This window comes from Melospiza melodia, chromosome 27 (genome assembly GCF_035770615.1).
Source record: "Melospiza melodia melodia isolate bMelMel2 chromosome 27, bMelMel2.pri, whole genome shotgun sequence".
NCBI classification, from domain to species: domain Eukaryota; kingdom Metazoa; phylum Chordata; class Aves; order Passeriformes; family Passerellidae; genus Melospiza; species Melospiza melodia.
In genome coordinates this window covers 9,484,190-9,510,311 of record NC_086220.1, presented here as the reverse complement: position 1 = coordinate 9,510,311, position 26,122 = coordinate 9,484,190, and the positions used below count along the sequence as shown (strand labels likewise).

Sequence of the window (26,122 nt, the reverse complement as noted above, 5' to 3'; positions counted from 1 at the left end):
CCTGGCCAGGGATGACGCCAGCTCAGCTCTGGGCTAAGTTGAGGATTTATTTCACCTTGGTTCTCTGTGGAACACACACACACACACAAAAAAACCCCCAAACATGTACAAGGAAGACAAGAGAGAGAAGAAAAATAACCAAAAGAAAAACCAAACCCAAAAGGAAAAAAGAGAAAAACAGAAGAAAAACCCCAAAGCTGTATTGAGGAATGGAGAGAAGCCGTTCTCCCTCCCGGGTTCCAGGGAGTGAGCAGGAATGCTCTGCACAGGGCTGGGCCCGGGCCCCGTCACACACGGTTCCAGTTCACAGTCACACAGGTCAGTCTGTCCATCTGCAGCCCCTGGTGCCCCAGGGAGCTGCCATCCCACCCCTGCCAGCCCCTGGTGCCCCAGGGCACTGCCATCCCACCCCTGCCACCCTCTCGTGCCCCCCAGCCAGGCCTGGGGGGCAGGGGCACAGCAGCATTCAAACACAGCATGAAAGAGCCCAGGGCAGGGCAGAGCTGGGCTGCCCCTGGTGCCAGCAGCAGCTCTGCTGCTTTCACACTTCCTAAAAGGAGCAAAAATGGAAAGGCCAAGCCCAGGGCCCAGGCAGGGCGGGCCCCACGCTGCACTCTCCAGAGGGCAGTTATTGCTTTGCACAGCCCGGGCAGGAGGGGCAGGGCTGGGGCAGAACTGCTGGGGCTGAGCCCCCCAGGGCAGCCCTCACCTCTCTGGGGCAGGGCAGGGGCAGCAGGGCCAGCCTGGGGAATCTGGGGGTGCCCTAAAAGCCGTGATCAGCCCCGAGAGGGGGCTCAGCCCAGGGAAAGGGGGTGAGGGCAGAGCTGCTCCAGAGCCGCTGCCCTGGGCCCTGTGGGAGGGGAGGGTCAGCCAGGAGCCCCCCCAGCGGAGACATTCGGGGCCCCAGCACGATGCCAGCACTCAGAGGGGACAAGCCACAGGTGATTGTACATGGGGTGGCAGGGTGAGCCCCGGGGGCACACAGGGAGGGGCACAGCAGCAGCCAGGCTCAGATGATGGCTGGGAGCAAAGCTGCTCCTTCCAGCTGCACCAGGAGCCAAAGCCGGGGTGCGGGGACGCCCCCTCCCCGAGGCAGCCCCAGTCCAAAGGGAAGGACGAGTAGCAGCAAGAGAAGACGTTGAAACGGGGCCGGTGGCTCCGTGAGTGTAAACGAAGCTTTGGGGCTGCCAGGGTGCAGAGCTGGGCTGGGAGGGGGGGGGAGACGCCTGGGATGGAGATTGTAAAAGCAACAAGAGGAGGAGGAGCAGGAGGAAGGAGGTGATTATCCCAGGAGGGCAGAGCCGCCCCGATGGCTGAGGGGAGTGTGCGTGTGTGACAGGCGGGGCCGTGCTGGCCCTGCCCGCGGCCCCGGGCAGCCTTTGGCGGTGCCAGCCCAGGGCAGAGCCCGCCCCGGGGCCTGCAGGCGCCCGCAGGGGAGTCCCGGGTTCCTGAGCCCTCGCTGAAAACCCGCGAGTCGCCTGAGGGAGGCCAGGGCAGAGCTCCGAGCCTCGGGGGTGCCCAGCCCGCCCCGCTCCTCCCGCCGCAGCCGGGTAATACTGGTACAAAAACCCCAAACCCAAAACCTCACCCGCGCCGTGCCAGCCCCGCGGGGCGCCGGGCCGACGGTGACCTTCCCCCGGGAAGCGCCCGGAGCCAGAGCAGGAGCGAACGGGCCGCTGCCAGGCCCGCCTCAGGCAGCTCCGGTGTGGGCTCCGGGAGCAGCGGGACAGCCCCGGCCGGGGACGCGGTGCAGGGGCGGGCACGGGGGGTGCGGGAGGTGCGCTGGGGGGCCATGGCTTCCGTTGGCAGCGGGCGGGGCACGGGGACACCTCGGCACCCTCCCCCGCGACAGTCCCGAGGGGCTCGGCTCAGATCCGGGGCAGCAGCTTCTCGATGAACTCCTTCACCGCCATCATCTCCTGCGGGCGGGGCACGGCCGTCACACCGGGGCTGCCCCAAGGGCGGGCTGGGCCCCGGGAACGGGGAACGGGGCTCCCCAAAGGCTGGCATGTGCCCAGGGAACGGGGCTCAGGGCTCTGCATCTCCCCGAGGCCAGGATAGGGCTCTGTACCCCCCCAGAGCAAGTATATCTCATGTGTTCCCAACCCTGCCTGACCTGCAGCGCTGGGGTTGGTCCCAAAGATCCCAAAGGAAAGGGACCCACAAGGATTCAGAGCCCAGCCCTGCCCAGACCCCCCAACAATCCCACCCTGGGCATCCCTGGCAGTGCTATCCAAACACTCCCATTCCCTGGGGAGCCTGGGCAGTGCCAGCACCCTCTGGGGGAAGAACTTTTCCCTGAAATGCACTCCAGCCCTCCCCTGGCACAGCTCCAGGCCATTCCCAGGGGCCCGTCACTGATCACCACCCCCAGCACTGCCAGCACTGACCTGAGGACAGGAACTGTGCATCACTCCAGGGAAGGTTTTGAACTGCACCTTGGTGGGGGTGACCACAGACTTGAGCTTCTCGGCCGTGAGGGCCCCGAAGCGCACGGGGATCATGGGGTCCAGCTCCCCGTGGCACTGCAGGATGGCAATGTCCTTGTTCACGCCGTTGTTCGCCGCCTGCCAAAAGGAGGGAGGGGACGCTCGGGTGAGGGGGCACCAACCGTGCTCCGTGTCCCCAGCACGAGCCAGCAGACCCTCCTGGTGAGGGAGGGCGTGCCCAGGGCAGGGGTACCTGAGGGAAGGCCTTGTGCAGCGGGAGCCAGCAGCTGAGCGCCACGATGCCGGCCAGCTGGTGCTGGCACGTCAGAGCCGTGTACAGCGACAAGGCACCGCCCTGCAGGGGGAACGGGCACTCACTGGGGAGCCACGGGGGTGCAGGGACGCCCCCAGGGCCAGCTCACACCCTGTGACAGTGGAGCAGGAACTGGGCACCCTCACCTGTGAGAAGCCCCCCAGGATGATGCGGTTGGGGGGGATCCCGTTCTTCATCTCGTGCTCGATGATTGCTTTAACTGCAAGGAGATGGAGAAATGGGTGAGTGGAAGGGGAAAGGGCTGGAAAGCATCACCCCAAACTTCAGGGACAGGGAGGTGCCAGAGATGCCAGGGGGAAGTGCCAGGGGAAAGTTTGCTGGGGTCACAGGGCAGCAGAAACAAAGGAGAGGTGGAAGGAAGGCTCCTGCTGCAGCCACAGCGAGGGAGAGGCACGCGGCAGCTCAGCACCTCCCCTCACAGAGCTCCTTACTGTTTTCTGCAGCTTTCTTGATCCCAGCCTCATCCTCAGGCGCATCTGGAGTCAGTCCCATCAGGTCAAACCTGGGGGAAGCAGCAGGGTCAGCCAAAGCCTCTCCCAGCACCCCGAGTGTGGGGAGGCAGGAGCTGGGGGGCTCTGCCCTTCCCCACGGGGCAGTGGATTTTGTCCCCCATCCCTCTCGCTCCCCAAAAGGGTCCCACCCAGGCCTGTCCCCCACAGCACTGACCAGGAGGGCATCACCATCTTCATGTTGAGGGTCACCGGGATCCGGGGCCTGTGGAGGAACATTTGGGGTGGTTGAGCTCAAGTCTGAGGGGAGCAGGAGGGCTGAGACCCCTCCCCTCCCTGCTGAGCCCCCTCCTGCCTGAGCAGGGATGCACTGGGAGCTCCAGAGCTCTCCCTGCAGCCACCAGGGATAAACAAGACAGCAAAGAAAAGAGCCCCTGGTGCTGCTCACTGTGTGGGAACACGGAGCAGGAGCTGACCATGGCAGCAGAGCTGGGCAGCCCTGCTGGCCTCAGGCCTTCCCCAGCAGCCCTGGCAGCCTCAGGGACCCCCAAGAAGCCCCCCGAGAACCCCCCAGGGCAGCACTCACGCGTGAGGGCAGATGTACTTCACGTAGGGGAGGCGGATGGAGGACAGAGCATCGGCCCAGCTGTGCCTGGGGAGGGACAGGAGATTAATCTGAGGCTTGTCTGAGCCATTTTCCCAAACCCTGCTGCCCCCCAAACCCTCCCCTGAGCTTCCATCAGCACGAACCCCCCCTGAAACCCTCCCAGAACTGATCCCATCCGGGGGGAGACCACAAAGCCCCAAAGCTGCAGGCAGGGAGGACAGGGAGGAGGGAATCCCCTGGACAAGGGAGAGCCCTTTGTCACCACCATGGGACCCCGAGGTGGCCTTGCAGAGCAGAGATGCCCTGGTGCAGGCCCAGCCCAGCTGCCAGCCCTGGAAGAGCTGCAGTGCTTATCAGCAGTGCTTATCAGCAATCCCCAAGGCAGCGCGAACACGAATTCCACCCGCGGGGGGGTGGGGGGCTGCCAGGCTGCCGGGATCATGAATATTTAAGAGCAGCCAGCTCTGGCAGCAGCAATTCCCTGCCATTCCCTGCCAGGCTGGTGGTGCAGGAGGGGCTGCAGACCCCAGCCCAAAGCCCCACACAGATCCTGGAGGTGCCCTGAGGGAAAACAGCAGCAGCAAAAGGGCAGGATCTGCATCTGGCATCCACACGTCCCAGGCAGAGCCAGCTCAGGGACACTCACCCCGTGTCTCCAAGGCCATGGAGGAAAATGACCTGTTAAACACAGAAGGAAGGGAATTAGCTGGTGTGAGAGTCACAGAGGGCTGGGCTGGGCTGCAGGGAGGTGGCAAATGGACACTTAGTCACCCACTGGAAGAGGCTGGAATGAGCGTGGAGCAGTGGATGGGTGGGTCAGGGATGTGCTGTCATCCTCTGCCACAGAGCTGCCACGGGCAGCTCCCAACTCCTCCGCACAGCACAGGGACAGGGAGTGACACACCATCCCACCAGGATGGCACCAGGGCACAGACCCAGCCTGAACCCCAGAATGGGCTGGAAGGGATCTGAAAGCCCCTCCAGTGCCACCCCTGCCATGGCAGGGACACCTCCACTGTCCCAGGGTACTCCCAGCCCCATCCAACCTGGCCTGGGCACTGCCAGGGGCAGCCCCAGCTGCTCTGGGCACCTGTGCCAGGGCCTGCCCACCCTCCCAGGGAGCAATTCCTCCCCTGTATCGCCAAGGCCTCACAAATCCACCTCCCCATGCTTTTCATCTCAGGCTCCAGCAACCCCATAACCTCGGGGAGCAGAGGGAGGCAGCCTGCAACCCCAGGGAAGGACAGAGTGGGGGGGTTCCTTTGGGAGATTTGCTTTTAAAAGCTGAAACCCCGGTGCCTTGACAAGCTGAGCTCCCAGCCTGGAGCAGACAGCACAGAGGGAAGGGAAGGGAAGGGAAGGGAAGGGAAGGGAAGGGAAGGGAAGGGAAGGGAAGGGAAGGGAAGGGAAGGGAAGGGAAGGGAAGGGAAGGGAAGGGAAGGGAAGGGAAGGGAAGGGAAGGGAAGGGAAGGGAAGGGAAGGGAAGGGAAGGGAAGGGAAGGGCAGCCCTTACCGCGGCAGTCTCCCGCTCTGCCCCTGACACGGTGACAGCGTCGGCGAGGAGGGGGACAGACATGTTGTTACCACACATACACCGAGAGGGGTGAGCACTGGCACCTGCGGGCACAGCCTGGGGTCAGGCAGGAAAACAAACAACAAGCCTCCCACCCCCCTTGGCAGCTGCTGCACCCACAGGAGCAGCTGTTTGGAAGAAAATAAAGAGCAGTTTGCTGGTGGGACACCCCACGGTGTGGCCTGGCAGTGCTGGAGGGGCAGGAGCAGCCAAGGCTCCGCGCGTGGGGTGCTGGAAGTGTTAAAATTAGCCTGGAAATGGAAATTACAGCTCAGAGCCAAAGTTGTTCCTGTGGCTGCACCAGTGTGGGCAGAGGGTGGTCAAAACAGCCCAGCCTCAGCATCCCTGCACCCTTCCCTCATCTCTGCAGGTCAGGCAGCCCAGCCTCAGCATCCCTGCATCCTCCCCTGAGCTGGGCAGGAGCCTGACCCACATCTGCTCCCAGCGGGAAGCAGGAAACCCTCGGCACACAGAACAGGCTCTGCTGCACCCACAGAGGTCCAGCCCTGCTTTATGGGGCTGCTCAGGATGAACCAGAGCACTGGGAGCTGCTCTGAGCCCCCCCAGTGATGGGAGACAGCCTGGTGGCTGCCCAGGGCAGCAGGCAGGGTCAGCACTGCTGTCCTGTCACTGCCGGATCCCACAGAGCACCCAGCCCTCAGCCACAACAGCCCAGGGTGTTTGCTCCAACACATCACAAATCACAGCTCCCACAGTGCCCTGACCCCACTGGCCACCAGCACTAATTAGATCAGAGCTTGTTTAGGGCACGGCCTTTATCCCCCAGGAACAGGATCAGCCTCCAGAGCACCATCACAGAACATCCCGAGCTGGAAGGGATCAAGGATCATCCATCCATCCCCAAACCCTGCACAAACCCCCCAACAACCCACCCTGAGCATCCCTGGGCTGGTGCCCAAACACTCCTGGAGCTCTGGCACCCTCTGAGGGAAAACCTTTCCCTGAAATCCAACCTAAACCTGCCCTGGCACAGCTCCAGCCTCTCCCGAGGTCCTGTCCCCATCCTTTCCTCATCACACTCTGCCCCACCATCCCAGATCACCCCAAAGCTCCCCCAAAGTGCCAGCAGCCAGCCTTACCCAGGAGAAACAGCCTGCTGTGTCTGCCAGCCCGGCCAGGACCTGCCCGACTCGTTCCACCCACTGCTCGTCAGCGGCTTCCCCACTCAAATAAAAACAAAACCACCGGGGACAGAGCAGCTCCCCGGATCTGACACAGCCCCACGGCCCACGGGCACTCCAGGGGCAAAACAACAAAAGGAGAGAAACCACAGCTGCCAAAAACCCGGCCAGGAGAGAAACCACAGCTGCCAAAAACCTGCCAGGGAGACGAGGGACAGCCAGGAATAACAGCACTGTCCCCTGGCAGGGATGGGACACGCTGCTTGCTGGGAAACACGGGATGCTGAGAGATGCCCCAGACATTCCTGCTGGAATTACTGCTGGAAACCCTGAAATTCCTGCTGGGAACCCCAAAAAATTCCTACTGGGGATCACCACACATTCCTCATGAGAATCCCCAAACATTCCTGCTGGGAACCTCAAACATTCCTCTTGGGAACCCCAAAAAATTCCTACTGGGACCCCCAAACATTCCTGCTGGGAACCCCAAAAAATTCCTGCTGGGAATCGCCACACATTCCTCATGAGAATGCCCAAACATTCCTGCTGGGAACCCCAAGCATTCCTCTTGGGAACCCCAAAAACTTCCTACTGGGATCCCCAAACATTCCTCCTGGGAATCCCAAAAAATTCCTCCTGGGAATCCCAAAATTCCTGCAGGCAATCCCTGCCGGGGATGCTCCTGCCCCGCTCCTGGAGGGAGCACAATGGGGATGAATCCCCTCAGCCGTGCCCGTGCGGGTGTAATGGCACAAACACAGAGCCAGGAGGTGAATCTGGGTCCGATCCCGCCGTGTCGCACCCACCGGTGCCACCGGATGTTAATCAGCGTTAATTACCGTGCCTCAGCCTCTCCCCGGGCCCGCGGGGAGCGGAATCCAGCGGGGGCTGCAGCGATGGAGGCGGGATCCCCGGTGTTCCGCCAGAACCGGAGCTCCCTGCAGGCTGCGAGGCCCCGGGGGCGGAAAGTCGCAGCCCCATTATCTCACCGAGGCCCACCGAGCCAGAACCGCGTCCGTGCACCGCCGTTAATCCCCGTTAAAGGCCCCGCCGCCCCCCCCCATCCCCGCGGCCCTCACGGAATGTCCCCCCCTCGTCCCACAGCAGTGGTACGGCCCCCCCGCCGCGCCGCCGCCCGGTTGCGCACCCCCAGCCCCCCCCGCAGTGCCCGGTGGTACGTGCCGCCCCCCCCCCACTCCCCGCACCTCTCCCGGGCCCGGCGCGCGCGCTCCTCGCGGCTCCCCGACGCGCTCCCACAGGAACTTCCGGCTGCGCGGCGGAAGTGACGCACACGCACCGGGAGCGACCGGGCGGCCATGATGGAAACGGGCACCGGGGCGCGCTCGGAACCGCGGCCGGGCCCTCGGGGATTATCGGTGACACGGCCCGGTCCCGCCCTGCCCGCAGCGCCCTGCACCCCGCGGATGATCGGTCACGGGGACGGGAGGCCCCCGCCGCTCTCCCCGCCGGTGCCACCCGCGCACACGGGACGGACAGCGCACAGCTCTGCACCGCAGCGTGTTTATTGTCAGTCACAGCCGGTACCGGCCCCGCACACGGCTCGGTGCAGCCTCCAGAGCGGCCCCGCCGCCCCCGGGATGCCTCGCAGCGACCGCGCCGTGTCCGTCCCACAGCCCCGGTGCTCCGGTCGTGCCCCGTTAGGAGATGAAGTGAGTCTGGGGGGTGATCTGTTCCAGCTTGTGGTCGGCCGGGTTCGCCGAGGCTTCGTAGTTGCAGATGGTGACTTCGTGGCGATGAGCCTGGGCGGAGACGGGACGCTTAAAATCCGGGAAAAGCAGAATTCCAGAGGGAAAAGCAGAATTCCAGAGGGGAAAAGCAGAATTCCAGAGGGGAAAAGCAGAATTCCATGGGGGAAAAGCAGAATTCCATGGGGGAACGGCAGAATTCCAGCCCCTCCCACACTCTGGGCTCTTTCTGCTCTCACTCACCTCCGTCCACTCCCCCTTCAGGCCGATGTAAAAAATCTTGGTTGTCTCAGCTCCGAAGTTCTTTGGGAAGTGCATGGAGAGGTGGTAAACGTTGGAGAAACGGGCGATTCTGCAGGAAAACACACCCTGAGACCAGAGCTGCTGCTGCTGCACCTCCCCTGAGCCCAGCAAGGGGGGTTCCCTCACACCAGGGTGATCCTGCACCCCAGGAATTCCTGCCCCAGGCTCTGGGCAGGACAAAGCTGGGGGATAAATCCCCCTGAGGGCAGCTGGGAGCCCCTGCCCCGTGCTGCCCCTGCCCCAGGTGTGGGCAGGGCTCCCGTGGCAGGCAGGAGCAGCCCCAGGAGCCAGGGAATGGCTCGTACTTGGTGGGATATTCCAGCTCTCCCAGGGGATCCCGGCTCAGGCTGAAGGTCTGCTCTGGCTCCTTGGCTGTGTCATCAAAGGACATGTGAGGAATGTTCCTGAACCTGGCAGGACAGGGACGCGCAGGGAGTAATTAACAGCAGGCCAGCTAATTGGATTCCATCCATTAAGAGAAATGGATTTATTTGGTGTCCCCTGTGAGGAGGGGAGCTGGTTTTACTCACAGCCTCATCTCAGCCGGGTGTGTCCCGTCGTCCTCGCCCATCACAATGACTCCTTTCAACTTCACACTGCCCGTGAACCTGCCCAGACACACGGCCAGGCTGCTCAGACACACAGAGCTCACCCCTGTGCCCTCCAGGCAGCCCCAGGGAAGGAAGGAGCCCTGGCAGCAGCCAGGGCAGTGCCAGGAGATGGAACTCACGGGATGTTGAAGAGCAGCTCCTCGTCATCATCGCTTTCCACAAACTGGGGACAGAGAAGAGCAGGTCAGGGGTGTGCAGGGGGTGCTGGGGACAGCTGGAGGGATCACCCCAGAGGGGTTTAGGGGGCCCTGATTCTCTTGCTCAGAGAATCCCAGAATGTTTAGGATTGGAAGGGACTCTGGAGATGTCACCAGGTGGGTTTGGGATGTCCCCACAGAGGGAGACTCCAGCCCTCCCTGGGCAGCTGTTCCAGGGCTCTGCCACCCTCTTGGCAAGAAGTTCTTCCTCACGTCGAGGTGGAACTCGTTGTGTTTTATTTTATGGCCATTGCTCCTCGTCCTGTCCCTGAACGGAGTTCGGCACTGTCCTCTGACACCCTTGGGGATATTTTACGGGTTTATGGGGTCCCCTCTGACACCCTTGGGGATATTTTATGGGTTTATGGGGTCCCCTCTGACACCCTTGGGGATATTTTATGGGTTTATGGGGTCCCCTCTCAGCTTCCCTCCAGCCTGACCAGGCCCCGCTCCCGCAGCCTCCCCTCATCACAGAGACGCTCCAGACCCCAAACCATCTTTGTGACCCCTCCGGCAGCTCCTCCCGCCCTGAGCGGCCCAGGCCCGTACACCGCGCTCAGCTGGGGCTCCCTGGGGCCGAGCCGAGGGCAGGATCTCCTCGGTGCCCCGGTGTCCGCCCCGCTCCCCGTCCCACCTGCGAGCGGTCCCCGCGCTCCTCCCAGGGCCGGAACACGGTGGCTCCGGAGCCCTCGCGGCGCTCGTTGAGGCACTGCAGGCGCTGCCGGTCGATGCGCAGGTAGAGCCCCCAGGCCGCGCCGCGCTCCGCCGCCTCCTCCCCGCAGCAGCGGCACCGGCCGGGCCCGTGCCCGTGCGCCATGGCCGCGCCGCCACCGCCAGCGCGCATGCGCGGCGCCCAGACACGCCCACAGCGACTCAGGACACGCCCCTCTGTCACATAAACCACGCCCATATTGCTCGTAGGCCGCGCCCATCTCCCTGACGTCACCGCATATGTTAATTAGATACGCCGTCGTGTGCATAGCCACGCCCATGCAGGCCGGTGATTGGTCCGTTGTGTTGTGGTCACGCCCATAGGGGGCGTGGTCTGGCTCTGCACGTGCTCAGCCCGTGATCCGCCCACTGATACCGGGGAGGGGTCCCGGTGGTCCCGGGGAGGGGTCCCGGTGGCCCCGCCCCGCCCGGGGAATGGCGAAGCTGCTTTCCCAGAAAGGCTCCGGGGGTATTACCCGTGGGGATCGTTCCAAACAGCGCAGGAACGGGAGCAGCACCCCGCCGGGATACCGGAGCGGAATACCGGAGTGGGATCCCGGGAGTGGGATACCAGAGCGGGATACCGGGAGTGGGATACCAGAGTGGGATACCGGAGCATCACCCTCCAAGCAGCCACGGAGTTTCCCCATGGTGTATTTAATATTCATTGTCAGTGTCAGGAAAGAACAAACAGGCACAGTCCAGTGTTGGGCTTTTATTGAGACATGATTCTCCTCTTTTTTTTCATATAACTTATCTAATTAAAATATTCATCTTAGTTACCACAAAAAAAGGAACATAGAAAATTGTATATATATATACACAGTTTGGGACCAAAATACAAATACGAGTTCGAGTCACTCCCCCTCCTCCTCCTCCTCCTCCTGCAGGGATGGGTGGGAGGAAGAGGCAGCTCTGCTCCACCTGCAGCGTGTGGAGGAGCACACAACAAGCGCACAGTGTCACAGCCCGAGCACTTGGATCCCAGACTTTGCCTCGAGTGTCCCCAGGGAAATATCCCTGCTCTGCTCCCAGCTGAGGGCCGGTGCCAGCCCCTCCCCAGGCTGGATTTAGTGCCCGAACCAAGGGAAGGGTGAGGGGTTGGCATCGGCCCTGTGAGAGCAGAGTGACACCAGCGTCACCTCCCTGCAGTGCCACAAACAGAACACAGACACAGCTGGCAAAGCCTGGAGCAAAGGGGGAGCTCTGAGAGGGACAGAACAGCAGTGCTTGGGCCATACCCACAGCTGAGTGTGAGACCAATGAATTGGCAGTTTAGCAGTGCCCAAATCGCTCTTGGGCATCGCCCAGATGCTCTGCTCAAAGCTCCACTGAACAACACCAGGCTCTGCTTCCCTCCCCTCTGCCCCCAGCCCAGCACAGAGGAGAAATGAACAGTAGCACAAGGGTCAGCAGAAGAGAATATATTGTTATCTAATTAAAAATACAGCAAAACCACGGGAGAGTAAGGAGCCATTATCTTACAGCACAACACACACTGAAATGCTGCACGGGGACATTAAAGCATCTGGGACTGTAACAAACTTACAGCACATGAGAGTCTGAGAACATTTTTTTCCAAGAATTCCAAACTAAACAAAGAACAGACCAAATAAACAGGAGACAGGTGTTCAGAATGCTTTTAAAGAAAGACATGTCTTCTAAAGCAGGTGGAAAAAAATAAAAAGGAAAGAAACAAACAACCCAACAGAAACCAGAAGCAAAACAGGGATTTTTCTCGAGCCCTCCAGGGAGGACCCTTCACAGCAAGGTTTCCCCCGGTCAGTGCACACAGACATTGGGATTTGGCAGCCATGGAAAGCCAGCTGAGCTTCTCAGGAGCTGCCAACAACAACAGCATCCACCACCAGCATCTCTTCCACCCAGACAGCAAAGTCCTAGGGCAGCAAATATGGCTTGGAACAGGAGAATCCCTCCCCTCCCCGACCCAGAGCCCTCCCAGAGAGGCCTGAGGTCTCCCCAGCCCCATCCTGTGCTTGCAGCACCCCTGGGTTTCCCTTTGGGGCAACAAAACACGAGGAGAAACCTTCCCCAGGCACAGCCCACAAGCAGAAACCTTCCCCAGGCACAGCCCACAAGCAGAAGCCTTCCCAGCAGCACAAACTGTGCCCAGCCCTGTGAGCCCAGCTGCCATCCCCACAGCCCCAGCAGGGCTCTGACCTCTCCAGGAGCTCCAGGGCACCCCCTGGCACCCCCATCCAGCCCCTTCTCCCTCCTGAGCTGCAGCTCCTCACACAGCAGGCACAAGGGAGCCTCTGGAGCTCCTGCTCTGAAGGACACACACGTGTCACAACAGCCACATTCCCTTGCTCACTTCCCTCCAGCCTCATTCAAGTGGTTTCAGGTTCAATGACCAAAATCCTTGGATTTTTCCAAAGAAGGGACAGAGCAAAACATACGGGGAAAAGACTTTAGGATCTTCCAAACTGGAAATAAATCCTTTGCAATTCCACACAGAAAACAAGACAGAAGAATTCCTTCCTGCTTCCCACTAAAAGAGGCAAACGATGCCTTCACTGCTATTTAAAACCTGGTTTCCATTGCAAAGTCCCCTATCTCTCTCAAGATAAAAAGTTAAAATCTGACTTGATGCACAGTAAAAGTTCTCCCAAATCCCTGGCAGTTTCATTCCCAGCAGCCAGCAGAAGACAACAGCAGCAGAGGAAACATCCCCAAAGGCTCTTGGCATCCCTGCAGGACCACAAAAGCACCTGGACAGGATCTACAGCAACAGCACAGAGAGGGTCAGGAGCTCAGATTTTATTGACACACACGAGCAGGGAGCAAAGCCAAAGGCCTGGCAAGTGGCTGGGCCACTGGTCCTGCCTGTCCCAGAGTCTCCAGGTGAGACTTTGGGCCCAGCAGGTGACAGGAAAGGCTCCTGTGACACCCAGTGTCCCCTCAGATGGATTCCAGCTCGAGTCACACCCTGGGACTGGGTTGGGAGGGGAGGGACTACTGGGAGCAACATAAATAATGCAACAGGGTAGAGGGGCAAAATATTAATTAAAACCATTTTATAATTTATTAAGAGGTTAAATAATTGTAAATAAGTCTCTGGATCTTCCATTCTCAGCAGGTGCCAAGATTTCACATTTTCCTGTGTCAGGAGATTCTGTACACCCTTCTTTCGAGGGATGACAAAGCCAGAAACAGAATGTTGGGGACAGGGGGGTAAAAGAGGGGGGGCTTGACACTGAGAAAGGGACCAGAATAAAAGATAAAATACTGTGCCGTCATCTTGTGCAGATCAAAGCTTCTCCCAGCAGCTGCAGCCTCCAAAGAGTTCAAAGATAAGGAAGGGCTGTTTGGGTGCCTTCTCCCCCTCCAGTGCCACTCCTCCCCAAGAGAGAAAGGCCCAGCTCAGCACTGCAAACTTATCTCCGAGAGAACCTGTTCTTGAAAGCTTTGATAGTCTTTGCCATCATTGGTGCAATTTCTGCAAAAGAGAAAGAAAAACACACCGCCACTGAATCAAGCGAAAAAGCCCCCACATGAAAGGAAAAGTGATGGAAGAAGAGCTGAGAGCAGTTGGAAGCTGCAGCCCTGGCAGACAGGAGGGTTTGAGCGGGGCCCATCAGAGTTTTTAGGTCACAGACTGAGGAGAAGCTGCTGCTTTCTGCACTGCACCAACACTGATCCCTGGTTAAACCTTCCAGACAGAGCTGGACTCCAATTGCAGACAGCTGGACAGACACAGGGCAGCAGGAGGACAGACAGAGGTTCTGCCTCACTGGTACCATCAGGACAGGCTGATCCAGTCAGCTCTGAGTGGGCGAATCAAATATTTCCCTTTGCTGTTGTTCATGCAACAAGTTTGAACAGAGAAAAAGAGATAAGAGACACCAACACCAACCCTCCTGCACAGCAGGAACCCTCCCCCAGCAGAAGCAGCTGTTTCTAAGCTCTGAGAGGCCACAGGGCTGTGCTGCAGGCCGTACTTACTCTTCACAGGGGGTTTCCTGGGGTCGTAGGAGGAGAAGGTGCTACCTGAAGACGGGGCCGAGTGGGCGCTGCTGGTGCTGGGCCCATCGTAGGACTGCTCGTCACTGGCCCGAGCGTGGCTTTTGCTGGGTGGGTACAGGACTGGTTTTATTCTGCAACAGACACAGCACAGGCATTGCCGTAAAGGATTCACTTTGAGTTGATTCTACAGATACAGGGCAGGTTTGTAACAGCAGCAGGGCTGATACAAGGTGGAACCAGCAGGATCTCGGCACTTCCCAAGCAATTACAGTTACAAGTTTCCCTGCAAAGGGAGCTCCCAGACACACAGTATCCTCTCCTGAGCTTCAGGGGGCCCTGAGCAGCGAGTGCTACAGAGAAACACTCACTTGGTCTTCTCTGGCACGAGAGGGCCTCCAGTTCCAAACTTCTCCTGCCTCCTCCGAACGTCCCGAGGGGGCTTGGCTGCAGAGTTCACAAATGCCATCTTGGCCACTCTCCCTGCAAGAGTCAGAGGGAAACATCTCTTACATCCAGCTGGCTATAAAGGAGGCTCCTCACTGCTTGTCGTACTATTGAGACTTCACCCACCTCTCCCCAGTCAATCCATTCCAAAGAAACAGTGACAATCTCCTTCCTAAAGTCTGAACCTCTCAGAGTGAGAAATCAAACTGATCAGCTCAGCAGTTCTCATTATGTTCACCCAAAACCCAGAAATGTTTCCCCCCACCCTGCCAGCATGGAGAAGCCACATGGAAGAGGAGCCTGCTCATCACTGCTGTAAAATATTGAGCTGCATCAACACCATCACGGATGAAATCAAGACGCCGCTAAACCACGAAGCAAGGGAGCACACAGAGCTAAGCATGGCTAAACCTTCCAGAGAGAACACACAGAGCTAAGCCTGGTTGAACCTTCCAGAGAGAACTGGACTGATTTAACCCAGCTGGGCTCCCCCAGCCCCACCTTTGGGTTGTTGGTGTGGGCAGAGCGGATGTTGCGTGCCAGCATGAGCAGGCGCTGCTCGCGCGCGTCGTGCAGCCGCAGGTATGTTCACCCAAAAATCATTGTGTTCACCCAAAAACCAGAAATGTTTCCCCACCCCAGCTCTCTTCCATGCCAGCATGGAGAAGCCACATGGAACAGGAGCCTGCTCATCATTCCTGTAAAATACTGAGCTGCATCAACACCATCACGGATGATATCGAGACACTGCCAAACCACAAAGCAAGGGAGCACACAGAGCTAAGCCTGGCTGAACCTTCCAGAGAGAACTGGACTGATTTAACCCAGCTGGGCTCCCCCAGCCCCACCTTTGGGCTTGTTGGCGTGGGCAGAGCCGATGTTGCGTGCCAGCATGAGCAGGCGCTGCTCGCGCGCGTCGTGCAGCCGCAGGTACATCTCCCGCCACGACTCGAACTCCTCGGGCTTCTCGTTCTTGAAGTCTCGCAGGCAGTGGTTGTGCCACAGCTGATCTGTGTCCTCCACCAGCACCTGGAGCAAATACAGAGCTGGGATCCCTCCTGACTCCTCCTTTCCCTCAGCACCAGCTCAGTGCTGGTGGAATTCCAGCAGGGGCCATGTGCTGCAATGCAGGAATTGTGTTTTCTGACAAAACTATCTTTGGTCTCCTTAAAAAGGAAAAAGCTCAGAAGTTTCTCTCTTTGATTAGGTAAAAAGACACCTCATAGGACCTGGGGGACTTCACCTCAAACTTAAGGATAGCCAATTGGACAGGAACCAAAAAGTCCTGCCTAAGCCATTTACTAGAAAAAGAAGAGAACAAAGAAATTAATTGCTTATGTGAGGTGTTTTACCAGGAGCAAGAACCTCTTGCACCTGGCTCGGTTTTTCTCTGTAAAGAGTTTTGTTATTTTGCCTTTTATTTAAACTCTTCCGTTTCCAACAGAAGCCGTCCTACTAATTTTATGCCTTCTAAGGTAGCTGAGATATCTTGGGTGTGATATAAATCTCCGAGAGCTTATGAGACCTAGCTGAAGGAAACCCATATATCACTGCAATGCCAGGAACTCAGGGCTAGCAAAAGCCACCTCTTGCAATGAAAAGAGCAATGAAAAGCCCTCAGAGGTGAGGACAGCCCTGCACACCACATCCCTTGTCCCAGCCAAGGCACTCACATGGTTACATTCCTCGATTCGATACAGCTGCTCCGGGGTGCACCTCTCCAACACTGGCTCCAGCACTGAGAAAGGGACACCACCCACTTCATAGATTGCTAGAGAGAAGCAAGAAGCACAGGGTATTAATTATCCTGCTCCTTCCTTGCCAAGGAAAGGGCTTGACACCTTGAAACACAGTGAAAAAAACTACAATGTTGCACAAAACCATTCAGGATGAGGGGAGGAGAAAGGAACCTCAGGCACTAACATCTCCAAGTTGAGAAATATTTGTGCAAGCTCCATTTCCCATAATTTCCAGTGCTTCAGCACTGCTTGAAAGCATTCTAGGTGCTGATCCCTGCAGCCCCTGGGCTTCCAGTAGGATTTATCCCATATTTGTAACAGGGGGAACTGCTGGGTTCTGTACCAAGTTGCCAAAATGTCAGTGCACAGTGACTCAGAGACAAGGACAGGTACTCACAGTCGATGTTGTTGCTGAGGACCCTGATACACTGCTGGTACAGGGACATCATCTTTGGGAGGTAGGCAGTTTTGGAGCCAGAGTACACCTGCATTTTGGAATTTAACCGGCGGCCTGTGAAACCAGCTTCGCTCTCCTCCACCGGCGAGGACACAGCTGTGGAGGGAAACCACTGCAGTGAGGAGGGGACAGAGAAAAGGAAGAGCCTGTCCTGATAAATGGAACAGGAGCCACAAATTGGAGTCACCCAGAAGTGACCTAAAGGGCAAAGTCTTCTTCAAGAGGCTGCAGAGCAAGTTGAGGAAGGGCAAACCCAAAGCCTGAGCCCCAAAGAAGCGTCAATGAAGGATTTTTCTATTTTCTGATGGATTACATGGGAAGCAGCTGCTTTTTTATCTGAAACCTCTGCCCTTGGCAGACGCCAAAGAAAAGACCTGAACCCACCCCTGCTCTCTCCCCCAGTCTGGCTCATTCCAAACCCCTTTTCCTGCCCAACATACCTTTCCTTTTTGTCTGGGAGCAGGTGATGGACTCGATGGAGGGAAGAGGACGATAATTGGCCTGGATGGGGGGCAGGGGGATGTCTGGTAACGTCGGGACCACATCTAAAATTATCTGGAAGGAGAGGATGGACATGGAATAAAGACAGGAATACAGCAGAATGTGACATTCCACCGGGGTGCAAACAGCACTGAACTGTGGGGTTTTTTGCACATTTTAAGTAAACCATTCAATGCTGCTCAGTTTGTACCAGGGAACAACCTCAGGGGTGCTGCCAATAGGAAGAAACTGAAATTTGGGATCTGAATCATTCAGCACCTTCCAGAAAGAGCCATGAATGTTTTTAACATATTCAGGACAAGCAAAAGCACTTCCTTGATCTCAAACACTCATTTACCAGTTCTGCCTCTTCTCCTCTTTCTGAGAAAAACTTTGCACTGCTGGAGGAGAAGGGAATCTCAGAAACTGAGGAAAACTAAAAACTTGGATATGGGGTTTTATGAAGCACTCACTAGAATGAGTGGCAAAGCAGGATTTGTAAGTTAAACCTTATAATAAACACTTTGTGAAGAGCCAAGTGTTTCAAAGTTGAGTAAAAAGATGAAACAGTAAAGATTTTACATATTAGTTCCTATTTATACACCAAACCCTGGCACCCATGTGACAAAGGATCTGCACAGAAATATTGCTCATTTTCCAGGCTTTCACAAAAGAAGGTTTGTCTTCTGGAATGAGCTGCCTTGTACCACCAGTTCTCCCATTTCTGGGCACTAAAAAAGGTCCAATTTAGAAAAGCATAAATACTTGAGAGGGGAGACATGGGAACCTCTTTAGCAGGACATGCAGTGCAAACTGGGCTGGATTCTAAGCTCACACCCACAGATACTCTGCTTTCTTACCAAACCTTACCCTCTTTGGTTTAGGAGGCTCAGGGGATTTCTTCTCTGCCTTTTTCTCACTTGTTCTCTTGTGGCTGGGACTTTTCTGACTGGAGCTGGAGCTGTTGGTAGTGGCTTTGGATCCGTTCTGTTTGCTGTGCCCTCTGTCTTTGTCCCCAGCTGACCCAGCCGAGGGTTTCACCACTTTCTTTTTCTTTTTCTGGGGCTGGTCATAGCTGAGATATGACTCAAAGGACATTGTAGGTTGTTCAAACTCATCCTCTGCTTCCCCCTCCCCAGAATTTGAGGAAAACCCCACTGATTTTTTGTCCACATCGGAGATTTTGCGCTTCCCCTCCGAAGACTTTAAGCTCCCAGAACCCCCCTTTTCCTTGATCCTATTGCCTGAGTCACTCTCAGCTTTCCTTTTCTCTGAGTTAGAGCTCTCCAGGCTCTGCTTGGACTTTTCCAATTTGCTCTTCTCAGAGTCCCGATGCTTTTGCTTCTTGACATGGTTCTCCAAAGATTCCTCCGAGTGCGGCTTCTCCTTCCTGGAGGCGCCGCTTTCCCGATTCTTCTCCTTTTTGCCGCCCTCTGACGTCCTCTGCTTCTCCTTGCTGCCTGCTGCCACGGGGGATTCTCGGAGCTGCTCCTTGAAGGAAGCCTTGTGCAACCTCTCAGGGCTGAAGGCAGAGCTCCTGTCATCCCCTCTGCCATCGAGTCGCTGTTTCTTGTGCGAGGATTTGTGCTCTTTGCTCCGACTCGCGTTCCCTTTGTCGCAGACGTCGCCGCGCTCCCGGCCTGCCCCCAGCTTCTCCTGGAAGCTGTGCCCTTTATTGGCTTTCCTAGGGAATAGTGCTGGTTCTTCCTGCTCCTCAGAGGCATAAGGGTCTGTGTCCATATCCTGAGGGCTCTCACTGGGCTCAGGTGACACAGCTTGCCCACAGTCCGAGTACTCCTGGTCTGAAGAGAGCACCGGGGAGGATCTGCCCCAACCCTTCCCCTGGTGGCTGCTATAGCTGTAAGTCTCATAGGCTCTCTCAGGCCTAGGATGCCTTTTGGACTTCTTTTCCCTATGATCTGGGCTATAGGACTGGCTGCAAGAAGGCTGGAAGGGTTCTGAGTATTCCTGATCAGCCTCCTCATCCTCTCTGAGGGAGGATTCCTGATGCCTTTTGCTCGAGCTGCTCCTCTCGTAGTCACGGTCTTCAGAGTCCAGGTTATTTCTGAAAGGAGAAGGAACCAGAAAGAGTGAGATTAATACTGCCCAACATGAATGAAAAGATCCATTCCCTGGACTGGAACACCCTTCATGGAAAACCAAAGTAGTATTTGGTAGCTTTGTGGCAAAAATCCCACTAAATCTCTCAGGAACAGCAACAATCAGGCATTTAAAAATTGCATTTCTAGTGCAAGAATTGCATTTTTGTTAGAACTAGAGACAGAACCTTGTCTGTGCCTACACACTCCTGGCTGTGTGATGCTGTGGGAAATGTCCCCCAGTTCCACACGTGGGAATACCACTCCTTTAAATTCCCATTAATAACTGGCCTTTATCACTCAAATCTGTTTGATCTCTGCTGGGTTCAACACAGCTTTGTTACTGCCACATGCCTGCTAGCAGTAACTTCCAGTTTCCATAGGATTCTGGCTCATGAAAGCATTCTTTCAATTTACTTGGGCCTAGAACTTCCTGCCTTCAGAATCACAAAATGGGAAGCAAGCAAATTGCATCTTTTGCTTTATTAAGGGCACTTTTTTTTGGCATCTCCTACTAATCTCTTCATCAAACTGCAAATTCCTGAAAGTTGGCCCCAACTTCCACATGAAACTGCAGCTGTCATCATCCCAACACTCCAGAGCCAGCAAGGGCAGGAAGTTTCTGCCAAAACAAGGCAAAACCCCCAGGCAGAGTTCACATATTGGTTTTACAAGTTTTTCCAGAGCCTTGGCCAGAGAGGTTTGAAGTATCCACTGAGAAAACACTCCCAAAGCTCATGTGTGGGGCTCACTCACCGCTCTGCCTCCTGCGCCACCGGCACCAGCTTCTTCCACCTGGCCACCAGGTCCTTGGCAAAGTCTCCCACCAGCTCATGTTTCCTCAGGCTGTTCACAGTCTTCCCAACTCCTGTCTCCTTCAGGAGAGAGACAGGAATCCATCTCAGCAAAACAGGAATTCTCACCCCTGTTAAACTCCCTGAAGAGTCAGAGAAACCAACACACTCCCTACTGCTGCAAGGGAGAAAGTTCCTTGATCTAACAGCAAAGATATCGTTTTATTATGTCTTCAACTGCTTTATATCACTCACTACTGTAAATCAAAGGTTAATTCTACCTTAGACAAACACTAATTATTTGTATTATTAACCCAAGTCAGTATTTACCATGAGAGCTGGCAAGTTTGAAGACAGAAGCTATTAAAACCTGTAAGGATTAGCACTTCCTCATTTCCTGCTGGTTTGTTATTGCTGGGATCTGCTCCAACTCCCTTATCCCATCCAGGTGTTAATCTTTTGGGAGAACTGAGCATGACAAACTGTCCTGCATGGCTTCCCACCTGCCCTGGCATGCTCCCTCCCCGTGCCTGGCACTTGCAGAACCTTATCACAATCACTCCTGTGTCGCTGGGCTGGAGCAGGTGGTGAGACATCACACCCTGTTCCAGGGAAAGCAGATGTCATGGAAAACAGCCCTCCCTGGCTCCACAGACACGAGGGAAAGACCCAGAGATTTCACAGCTCTTACCACGAGAATGTCAACTGTGATGGGTAACTCTGACAGCCTCTTCAGACTCTTCAGCAGCTGTGGAGACAAGAGGAGAAGGGTTCAGAGCTGTCACACAGAACCACAGACTGGGACTGGGGAGGAAGAAAATGCTGCACTGCCTGAGAGCTTGTTAGGAAGATCCAAGTGGCTGACAGCTGCTGTCTGGCTCCAAAAAGCTCCTGAGAAGCTGAACACGAGAGCCAACTGCAAAAAAAATCTCATCTCTGCCCACAGGAACCCACCAGAAAGTCTCGTAACACCCAAATATTAATGTTTGCAGCTTCAGTCTGGTTTAAAGCACTGGGAACACAAACACACAGCAAGAGGAAGAAAGCACTTGGAAGACTCTCAGAAGGTGGTGGTGGAATCACAGCCCTTGGCAATAAAAAGGAAGGAAGATTTCTAGATGCTCTTAAAGACCTAAGAGGGGAACCTATGTCTCCACTGCAGACAGGCTCTCTTCAATCAGGTGCTAAAACAGCAAATTCCCTCCCTCTTGCTCCACTCTTTTCACCAAACACCAGAGAAGTGTTTTTTCCTCCACACACCCCAAGCAAGGTTCTGCCAGCATCTTCAGCTGCTCCACGGGACAGGGTGGGACAAGGAGCCCTCTCCAAGGACGAGCTGGAGGAGGTTGGCAAGAAGAAACAGCCTCAAGCTGAACCAGGGGAGGTTCAGGTTGGACACCAAGAGAAATTTCTTCAGGAAAGGGTGGCCAGGCATGGAATGGACTGCCCAGGGAGGTGGTGGAGTCACCGTGCCTGGAGGTGTTGAAGGACTGACCAGACAGGGCTCTGGGCTGGGGATCAGCCACAGGTTGGACCCAATGATCCTGGAGGATCCAACCCCAATGATTGTGGGATTCTGAGTGCAGGGGATGTTCCTGTACCTCTGCCAGCCAGGTGCTTGGGGACATGGCCTCCCCACGATGGCTGTTGGCTCTGGAGCTCCAGTACATGGTAGAACACATCTGACAGCACTGTTGCCCCTCACATCATTTCCCACAGCTCAGCTATAGCCACAGTCCAGCCTCATCAGCATTCCCATTATTGCAGCCCCTATAGAGCCCAGGCTGTGCTCAGCACTCCTATGCTATATGCCATACAAAGGGCTGCCCCTGATCCACAAGATCTTCTCTTTGAAGCACGGTGCTCGTGCTCAGATCAGCAGAGTCAGCCTGAGCTGACACCCAGGCACCCCCACAGCCACCCTGCAAGGACCAGGCAGGTTTGCAGGTCTCTCTGGAGGGAAAGGAGTTCCCTGAACCTGTTTGAGGAGGGTTCTGCTTTCAGAGAGGAAACACTCCTCGACACCCAGAGAAGGGTTCCACTGACATGAGCAAAACCACAACTTCTGCTCACTAGAAACCACCCCTTTCTATTTAGGACCTAATAACTGTGACACAAGGTTTCGGTTTTCTTGGTTTAGAAGGGTGAAACACTGATACCAAGAGTGGCTGCTGTTGCCTTGCCAGCACAGCTGCTCAACAAGTTTGCTGGCAACTGAAGGCACCAAAGCAAAGGCAGCAGAGACAGAGCCCAACTCTGCTGCCTCTCCTCACAGTTCAGGGCTCAGGATCCCTCTGGGAAGGCCAAAATCCTTCTGGGATTGGTAATAAAGAGTTTGGATTTGTGTGAACAAAGGGGGCAGGAAGGGAAAGAAGGATGGATTTTTGTACTAGATAGAAAAAGACTACAGGAAAATATTAAAGCAACAGCATCTCTGTGAGTAATTAAATTAATAGAAAGGTTTCTTCAGAGCTTACAAAACCCACTGTGAGAGTCAGAACCAAAGGAGAGCTCGTTCTGGTGTCCCTAAATATTTTCTAGCTACAGCCCACTGCAGCATCTCCCACAGTTCTGTTTGCTCTTTAGTTATTTGCTGCCTTCAGGGCTGAGTTCCAGGAAGAGAAGTGCTGCTCTCAATGGCAATGCTGTTCTCAGTGTGGCTGGAGACCAGGGGAGCCACACACTTGATCCAGAACACATCTCACCAGGAGCTGAGATATTCCACAGCCACTGCAGTCAGTTCCTCCATGGTCCTTGTGCATGAGATGCACCAAGTGAGACAACTTTGATGCAGTCAGGCTTAAAAACTCGTACTAAACTTTATTTCCTTTGGAAACAAGCTGATGGAGTTCATCCCACTGAGGCTTGCAGGGACATCAGGAGGAATTTTGGGCAACAGGAGGAAATTCTTCACAGAAAGGTGGTCAGGCATTGGAGGGAGGTGGTGGAGTCTTCATCCCTGGAGGTGTTCAAGAAACAACTCAATGTGCAACTCAGTTGATATGGAAAGGCTGAATCAAAGGTTGGACTCGATCCTGGAGGTCTTCTCCAACCTGTAACAATCCTGGGATTCTAAATCTGGCAGCTCATCTTGGAAATAGCCAAGATCATACAAATCCTGCGAGGAAAAGGTGACCAGGTGGGAGACAGAGAACACCAGGCTTGAGTCTGGTGAGACACACAGGACAAAACTCTTCTAAAACACCCCAGAACAGGGCAGGGCTTCAGTCAATCAAGGCACAACCCACAAAACTGAGCTCCAGCTCCAATCAAGTCCTGCTGAATATGGGTGGATCGTTTTCTTTCCCTGAAAGAAGGCAGCCAGACCGTTACCACACTACAAACACGCACAAATATCAAATTGCTCCAGCACAGCCTGGCCTCCATGAAGATGCTCTTGCTCATGTTTTCCTTCTCCTGTTTCTTCCCATAGCCCTGGAGCAGAACTTGTACCTCCTCTGCTGGAAAAAAAGGACATTTTCCAAACAATGACAGCACTGTCCAAGATTTCACTCGCGCTGTTCCGTGCCAGCAGCCCAATTTTTACCCCAAACCAGGAATAACAACACTTTACACCTTTCAGCAAGGCATACTGGGCAAATATTATTCTTGCACATTCCTGATAAAATATTTTTAAGGGACCAGGCAAGAAGAGTGAGGACTGGAAATGGTGTAAGGGTGGGCAGCACCGAGGGATGCTGTGGGTTTGTCCTGCTGATGGGGTAAAATTTCTTCAAAGGAAAATCCTGACAAGATCCATCAAGACAATGCAATGGCAACTAAATTCAGGCTTTAAACCACTAACATTTCCGAGGATATGGTTGGAAAAGTATCAGAAGTAAAGAATATAGGTCACAGGGCCTTTCTGCTGGGGAAGAAAAGAGCTTTTCAAGTCATTACCCTGCTTTACCTCCTCTGCCTGCCCTTGCAAAACCGCCCAGGATCAACAGAGCAAGAAACGACTTCACACCACGAGGTCACTGCAGAAAGAACCGGGCTGTGCAAACACTGCCCGGGGCTTGCAGCGCTCCAGAAACACTCTTGCCCGAGCTCACACAAGGGGCTGGGAACAGCAGAGCTAATTCTGTGCACAGAGCGCTGAAACAATATTACAAGTCTTGCCCACGATCTCAGGAAGCTCAGACCCCCTGGATCTGCCTCCTTGGCAGTCCCTCGGCTCCATTTGGGGCTCCACCAGTTCAACCCTGCTCTGAGAGGGCGAGGAGAGTAACCAGATCCCATTGCATCACCCCCAGCCGGGCTGGAGCTCCTGCAGGGGCTCCCGTTTCAAAGGGTCAGCACTCCAGCATCCTCTCCTCCTCCTCCTGGGTGGTGGGAGATCTCGGGCAGCGAGTTCTGCAGGTGTTTGTTTCGGTGAAACAGAGCCAGCCCAGCACGGAGCAGCTGCACGGCCCTGCCTGCCTCCTCCTTCACCTGAATTACACAAAACGCGAACCCAGCACGTGTGAATACTCCCAGCAGATGCTCCCCCTTTCAAACAGGAGAACGGAGTAACAGCACGCCCGAGTTCCACCGGAATTCCAAATCTCACTAGAAGAACCAGCTCTGGTGCAGGACAGCCGCTGTCACCAGAATGTCACCGAGCACGGCGAGCCCGGGGCAGGTCGGGGCAGCACCGCAGCAGAACATTTTGGCAGCGGGGACATTCCCTGGTGGAGAGGGGCGAGAGGAGCCAGGCGAGTCCCCCCAAGGCCAGGGGGGACAGGAGGGGACAGGAGGGGACAGGAGGGGAGCCCCGGCCCCCAGCGGGGCCTCCCTGCGTGGGCTCACGGGCGCCGCGGCTCCGCCACCCAACACGTCACCGGGACACGGCTCTTCCGGAGAGCTCTCCCTCCGCTGCCCCAATGCCCGGCCCGGCCACCGGGCACCTCTAAAGGCACCCCGGCCCGGTACTGCCAGGGGAGACCCCAAAAGGGACACTCCAAAAGGGACACCCCTAAAGGAAGACCCCAAAAGGGACCCCAGCCTGCCACTGCCAGGGGACACCCCAAAAGGGATCCCTGCCTGACACTGCCAAGGGAGACCCTAAAAGGGGCACCCCAAAAGGGACCCGTGCTAGTCACTGCTATGGGACACCCCGAAACGGACCCGTACCCGCCACTGCCAGGGGAGACCCCAAAAGGCAGCCCTGACCGCAATTGCCAAGGGACGCCCCAAAAGGGATCCTTGCTCGTCACTGCCAAGGGACAACCCCAAAAGGGAGACCCTAAAAGGGGCCCCTGCTCGTCATTGCCAAGGGAGACCTCAAAAGGACCCCAAAACGGACCCCAGCCAGCCAAGGGGGACCCCAAAGGGACCCCTGCCTGCCACTGCCACGGGACACCCCAAAAGTGATCCCTGCCTGCCACTGTCGCGGGAGGATCTGCCACGGGACCCCTGCCACCACCCCACGGCTGTCTCGGGGGGACCCTAAAAAGAGACGCTCGCCCACCACTGCCACGGGGACACCCCACAGGCGACACCGGCCCGCCGCAACGGGACACCCAGGGCCCGCGAGCCGGGGACGAGCCCCGGGCAGCCCGCGCGTCCCAGCCCACGCAACGCGGCCCCGGCCGGGCACGGAGCTGCCCGCGGGGGAAGCCCCGGCGGAGGGAGGCCCCGACCGCGCACTCCCGACCCCCGTCCCCACCGCCGGCACCCCGGCGGGCCGAGGCAGCCCCCATCACCTTCTTGGGCTCGGCGCTGCCCGCCAGCCGCGCCTGGAGCCGGCCCACAACTTCCAGCACCGACTCCGCCATTTTTACTGCTGGAGAGCCGGCGGCGGCGGAAGCGGCTTCAGCGGCCGCCGGGCCCACGGCGCTGCCCCGCCGCCACCGCCATCTTGGCTATGGGCAGGAAGCGGAAGCGGCGCCGCGCGGCCTCGGCCATGGCGGGTGAGGGCAGAGGGCGGCGGGCGCCATGTTGGGGGCTGGCAGCGGCGCCATCTTGAGTGCTGGCAGCGCCGCCCTGAGGGGAGCGCGGCCCCGCGGCTGTGCCGGCCCTGCCCTCAGGAGGGGCTGCCACAATCCCGGAGGAGCTGCGGTTCTGGAGATCGTCCGG

General features: G+C 56.6%; 3 protein-coding genes across 4 annotated transcripts; all 3 read right to left on the bottom strand.

The window, feature by feature from the left end:
* Positions 1-27: 27 nt before the first annotated feature.
* Positions 28-7,816, bottom strand: LYPLA2 (lysophospholipase 2). Of its 2 annotated transcripts, none has more exons than XM_063177450.1 (10): positions 7,740-7,816; positions 5,333-5,436; positions 4,466-4,497; positions 3,799-3,864; positions 3,430-3,477; positions 3,195-3,265; positions 2,889-2,962; positions 2,683-2,784; positions 2,391-2,567; positions 28-1,919 (listed from the first exon to the last, which is right to left on the bottom strand). In XM_063177450.1, the coding sequence occupies exons 2-10, from the start codon at positions 5,408-5,410 to the stop codon at positions 1,869-1,871; spliced, it is 699 nt and encodes a 232-aa protein (XP_063033520.1). In that variant the 5' UTR covers positions 5,411-5,436; positions 7,740-7,816; the 3' UTR covers positions 28-1,868. The 2 variants fall into 2 exon arrangements, with proteins under 2 accessions (XP_063033520.1, XP_063033519.1); XM_063177449.1 differs by lacking the exon at positions 7,740-7,816 and adding an exon at positions 7,374-7,535.
* A 292-nt stretch (positions 7,817-8,108) lies between these two features.
* PITHD1 (PITH domain containing 1) lies at positions 8,109-10,210 on the bottom strand. Its single transcript, XM_063177451.1, has 6 exons — positions 9,986-10,210; positions 9,274-9,317; positions 9,074-9,151; positions 8,849-8,953; positions 8,484-8,592; positions 8,109-8,294 (listed from the first exon to the last, which is right to left on the bottom strand). The coding sequence occupies exons 1-6, from the start codon at positions 10,193-10,195 to the stop codon at positions 8,193-8,195; spliced, it is 648 nt and encodes a 215-aa protein (XP_063033521.1). The 5' UTR covers positions 10,196-10,210; the 3' UTR covers positions 8,109-8,192.
* A 1,261-nt stretch (positions 10,211-11,471) lies between these two features.
* Positions 11,472-25,889, bottom strand: ELOA (elongin A). Its single transcript, XM_063177447.1, has 11 exons — positions 25,750-25,889; positions 20,754-20,810; positions 20,025-20,143; positions 18,040-19,234; positions 17,130-17,244; positions 16,630-16,785; positions 16,167-16,264; positions 15,342-15,522; positions 14,418-14,529; positions 14,029-14,180; positions 11,472-13,522 (listed from the first exon to the last, which is right to left on the bottom strand). Exons 1-11 carry the CDS (start codon positions 25,819-25,821, stop codon positions 13,461-13,463), a joined length of 2,319 nt encoding a protein of 772 aa, XP_063033517.1. The 5' UTR covers positions 25,822-25,889; the 3' UTR covers positions 11,472-13,460.
* Between the last annotated feature and the right edge of the window lie 233 nt (positions 25,890-26,122).

What these genes read in the sequence shown, in the direction of transcription:
- LYPLA2 (XM_063177449.1), bottom strand. Translation starts at nt 7,515, where the DNA reads ATGGGGCTGCGACTTTCCGCCCCCGGGGCCTCGCAGCCTGCAGGGAGC. An exon ending in CGGGGAGAGGCTGAGGCACG is followed by an intron (nt 5,437 to 7,373) that starts GTAATTAACGCT and finishes CTGTGCCCGCAG; the next exon opens with GTGCCAGTGCTCACCCCTCT. An exon ending in TCCTGGGGGGCTTCTCACAG is followed by an intron (nt 2,785 to 2,888) that starts GTGAGGGTGCCC and finishes TTCCCCCTGCAG; the next exon opens with GGCGGTGCCTTGTCGCTGTA.
- PITHD1 (XM_063177451.1), bottom strand. Translation starts at nt 10,195, where the DNA reads ATGCGCGCTGGCGGTGGCGGCGCGGCCATGGCGCACGGGCACGGGCCC. An exon ending in CACCCGGCTGAGATGAGGCT is followed by an intron (nt 8,954 to 9,073) that starts GTGAGTAAAACC and finishes CTGTCCTGCCAG; the next exon opens with GTTCAGGAACATTCCTCACA. An exon ending in GAGCTGGAATATCCCACCAA is followed by an intron (nt 8,593 to 8,848) that starts GTACGAGCCATT and finishes GTTTTCCTGCAG; the next exon opens with AATCGCCCGTTTCTCCAACG.
- ELOA (XM_063177447.1), bottom strand. Translation starts at nt 25,821, where the DNA reads ATGGCGGAGTCGGTGCTGGAAGTTGTGGGCCGGCTCCAGGCGCGGCTG. An exon ending in CCTCAGCAACAACATCGACT is followed by an intron (nt 16,265 to 16,629) that starts GTGAGTACCTGT and finishes GCTTCTCTCTAG; the next exon opens with CAATCTATGAAGTGGGTGGT. An exon ending in GAATCGAGGAATGTAACCAT is followed by an intron (nt 15,523 to 16,166) that starts GTGAGTGCCTTG and finishes TATTTGCTCCAG; the next exon opens with GTGCTGGTGGAGGACACAGA.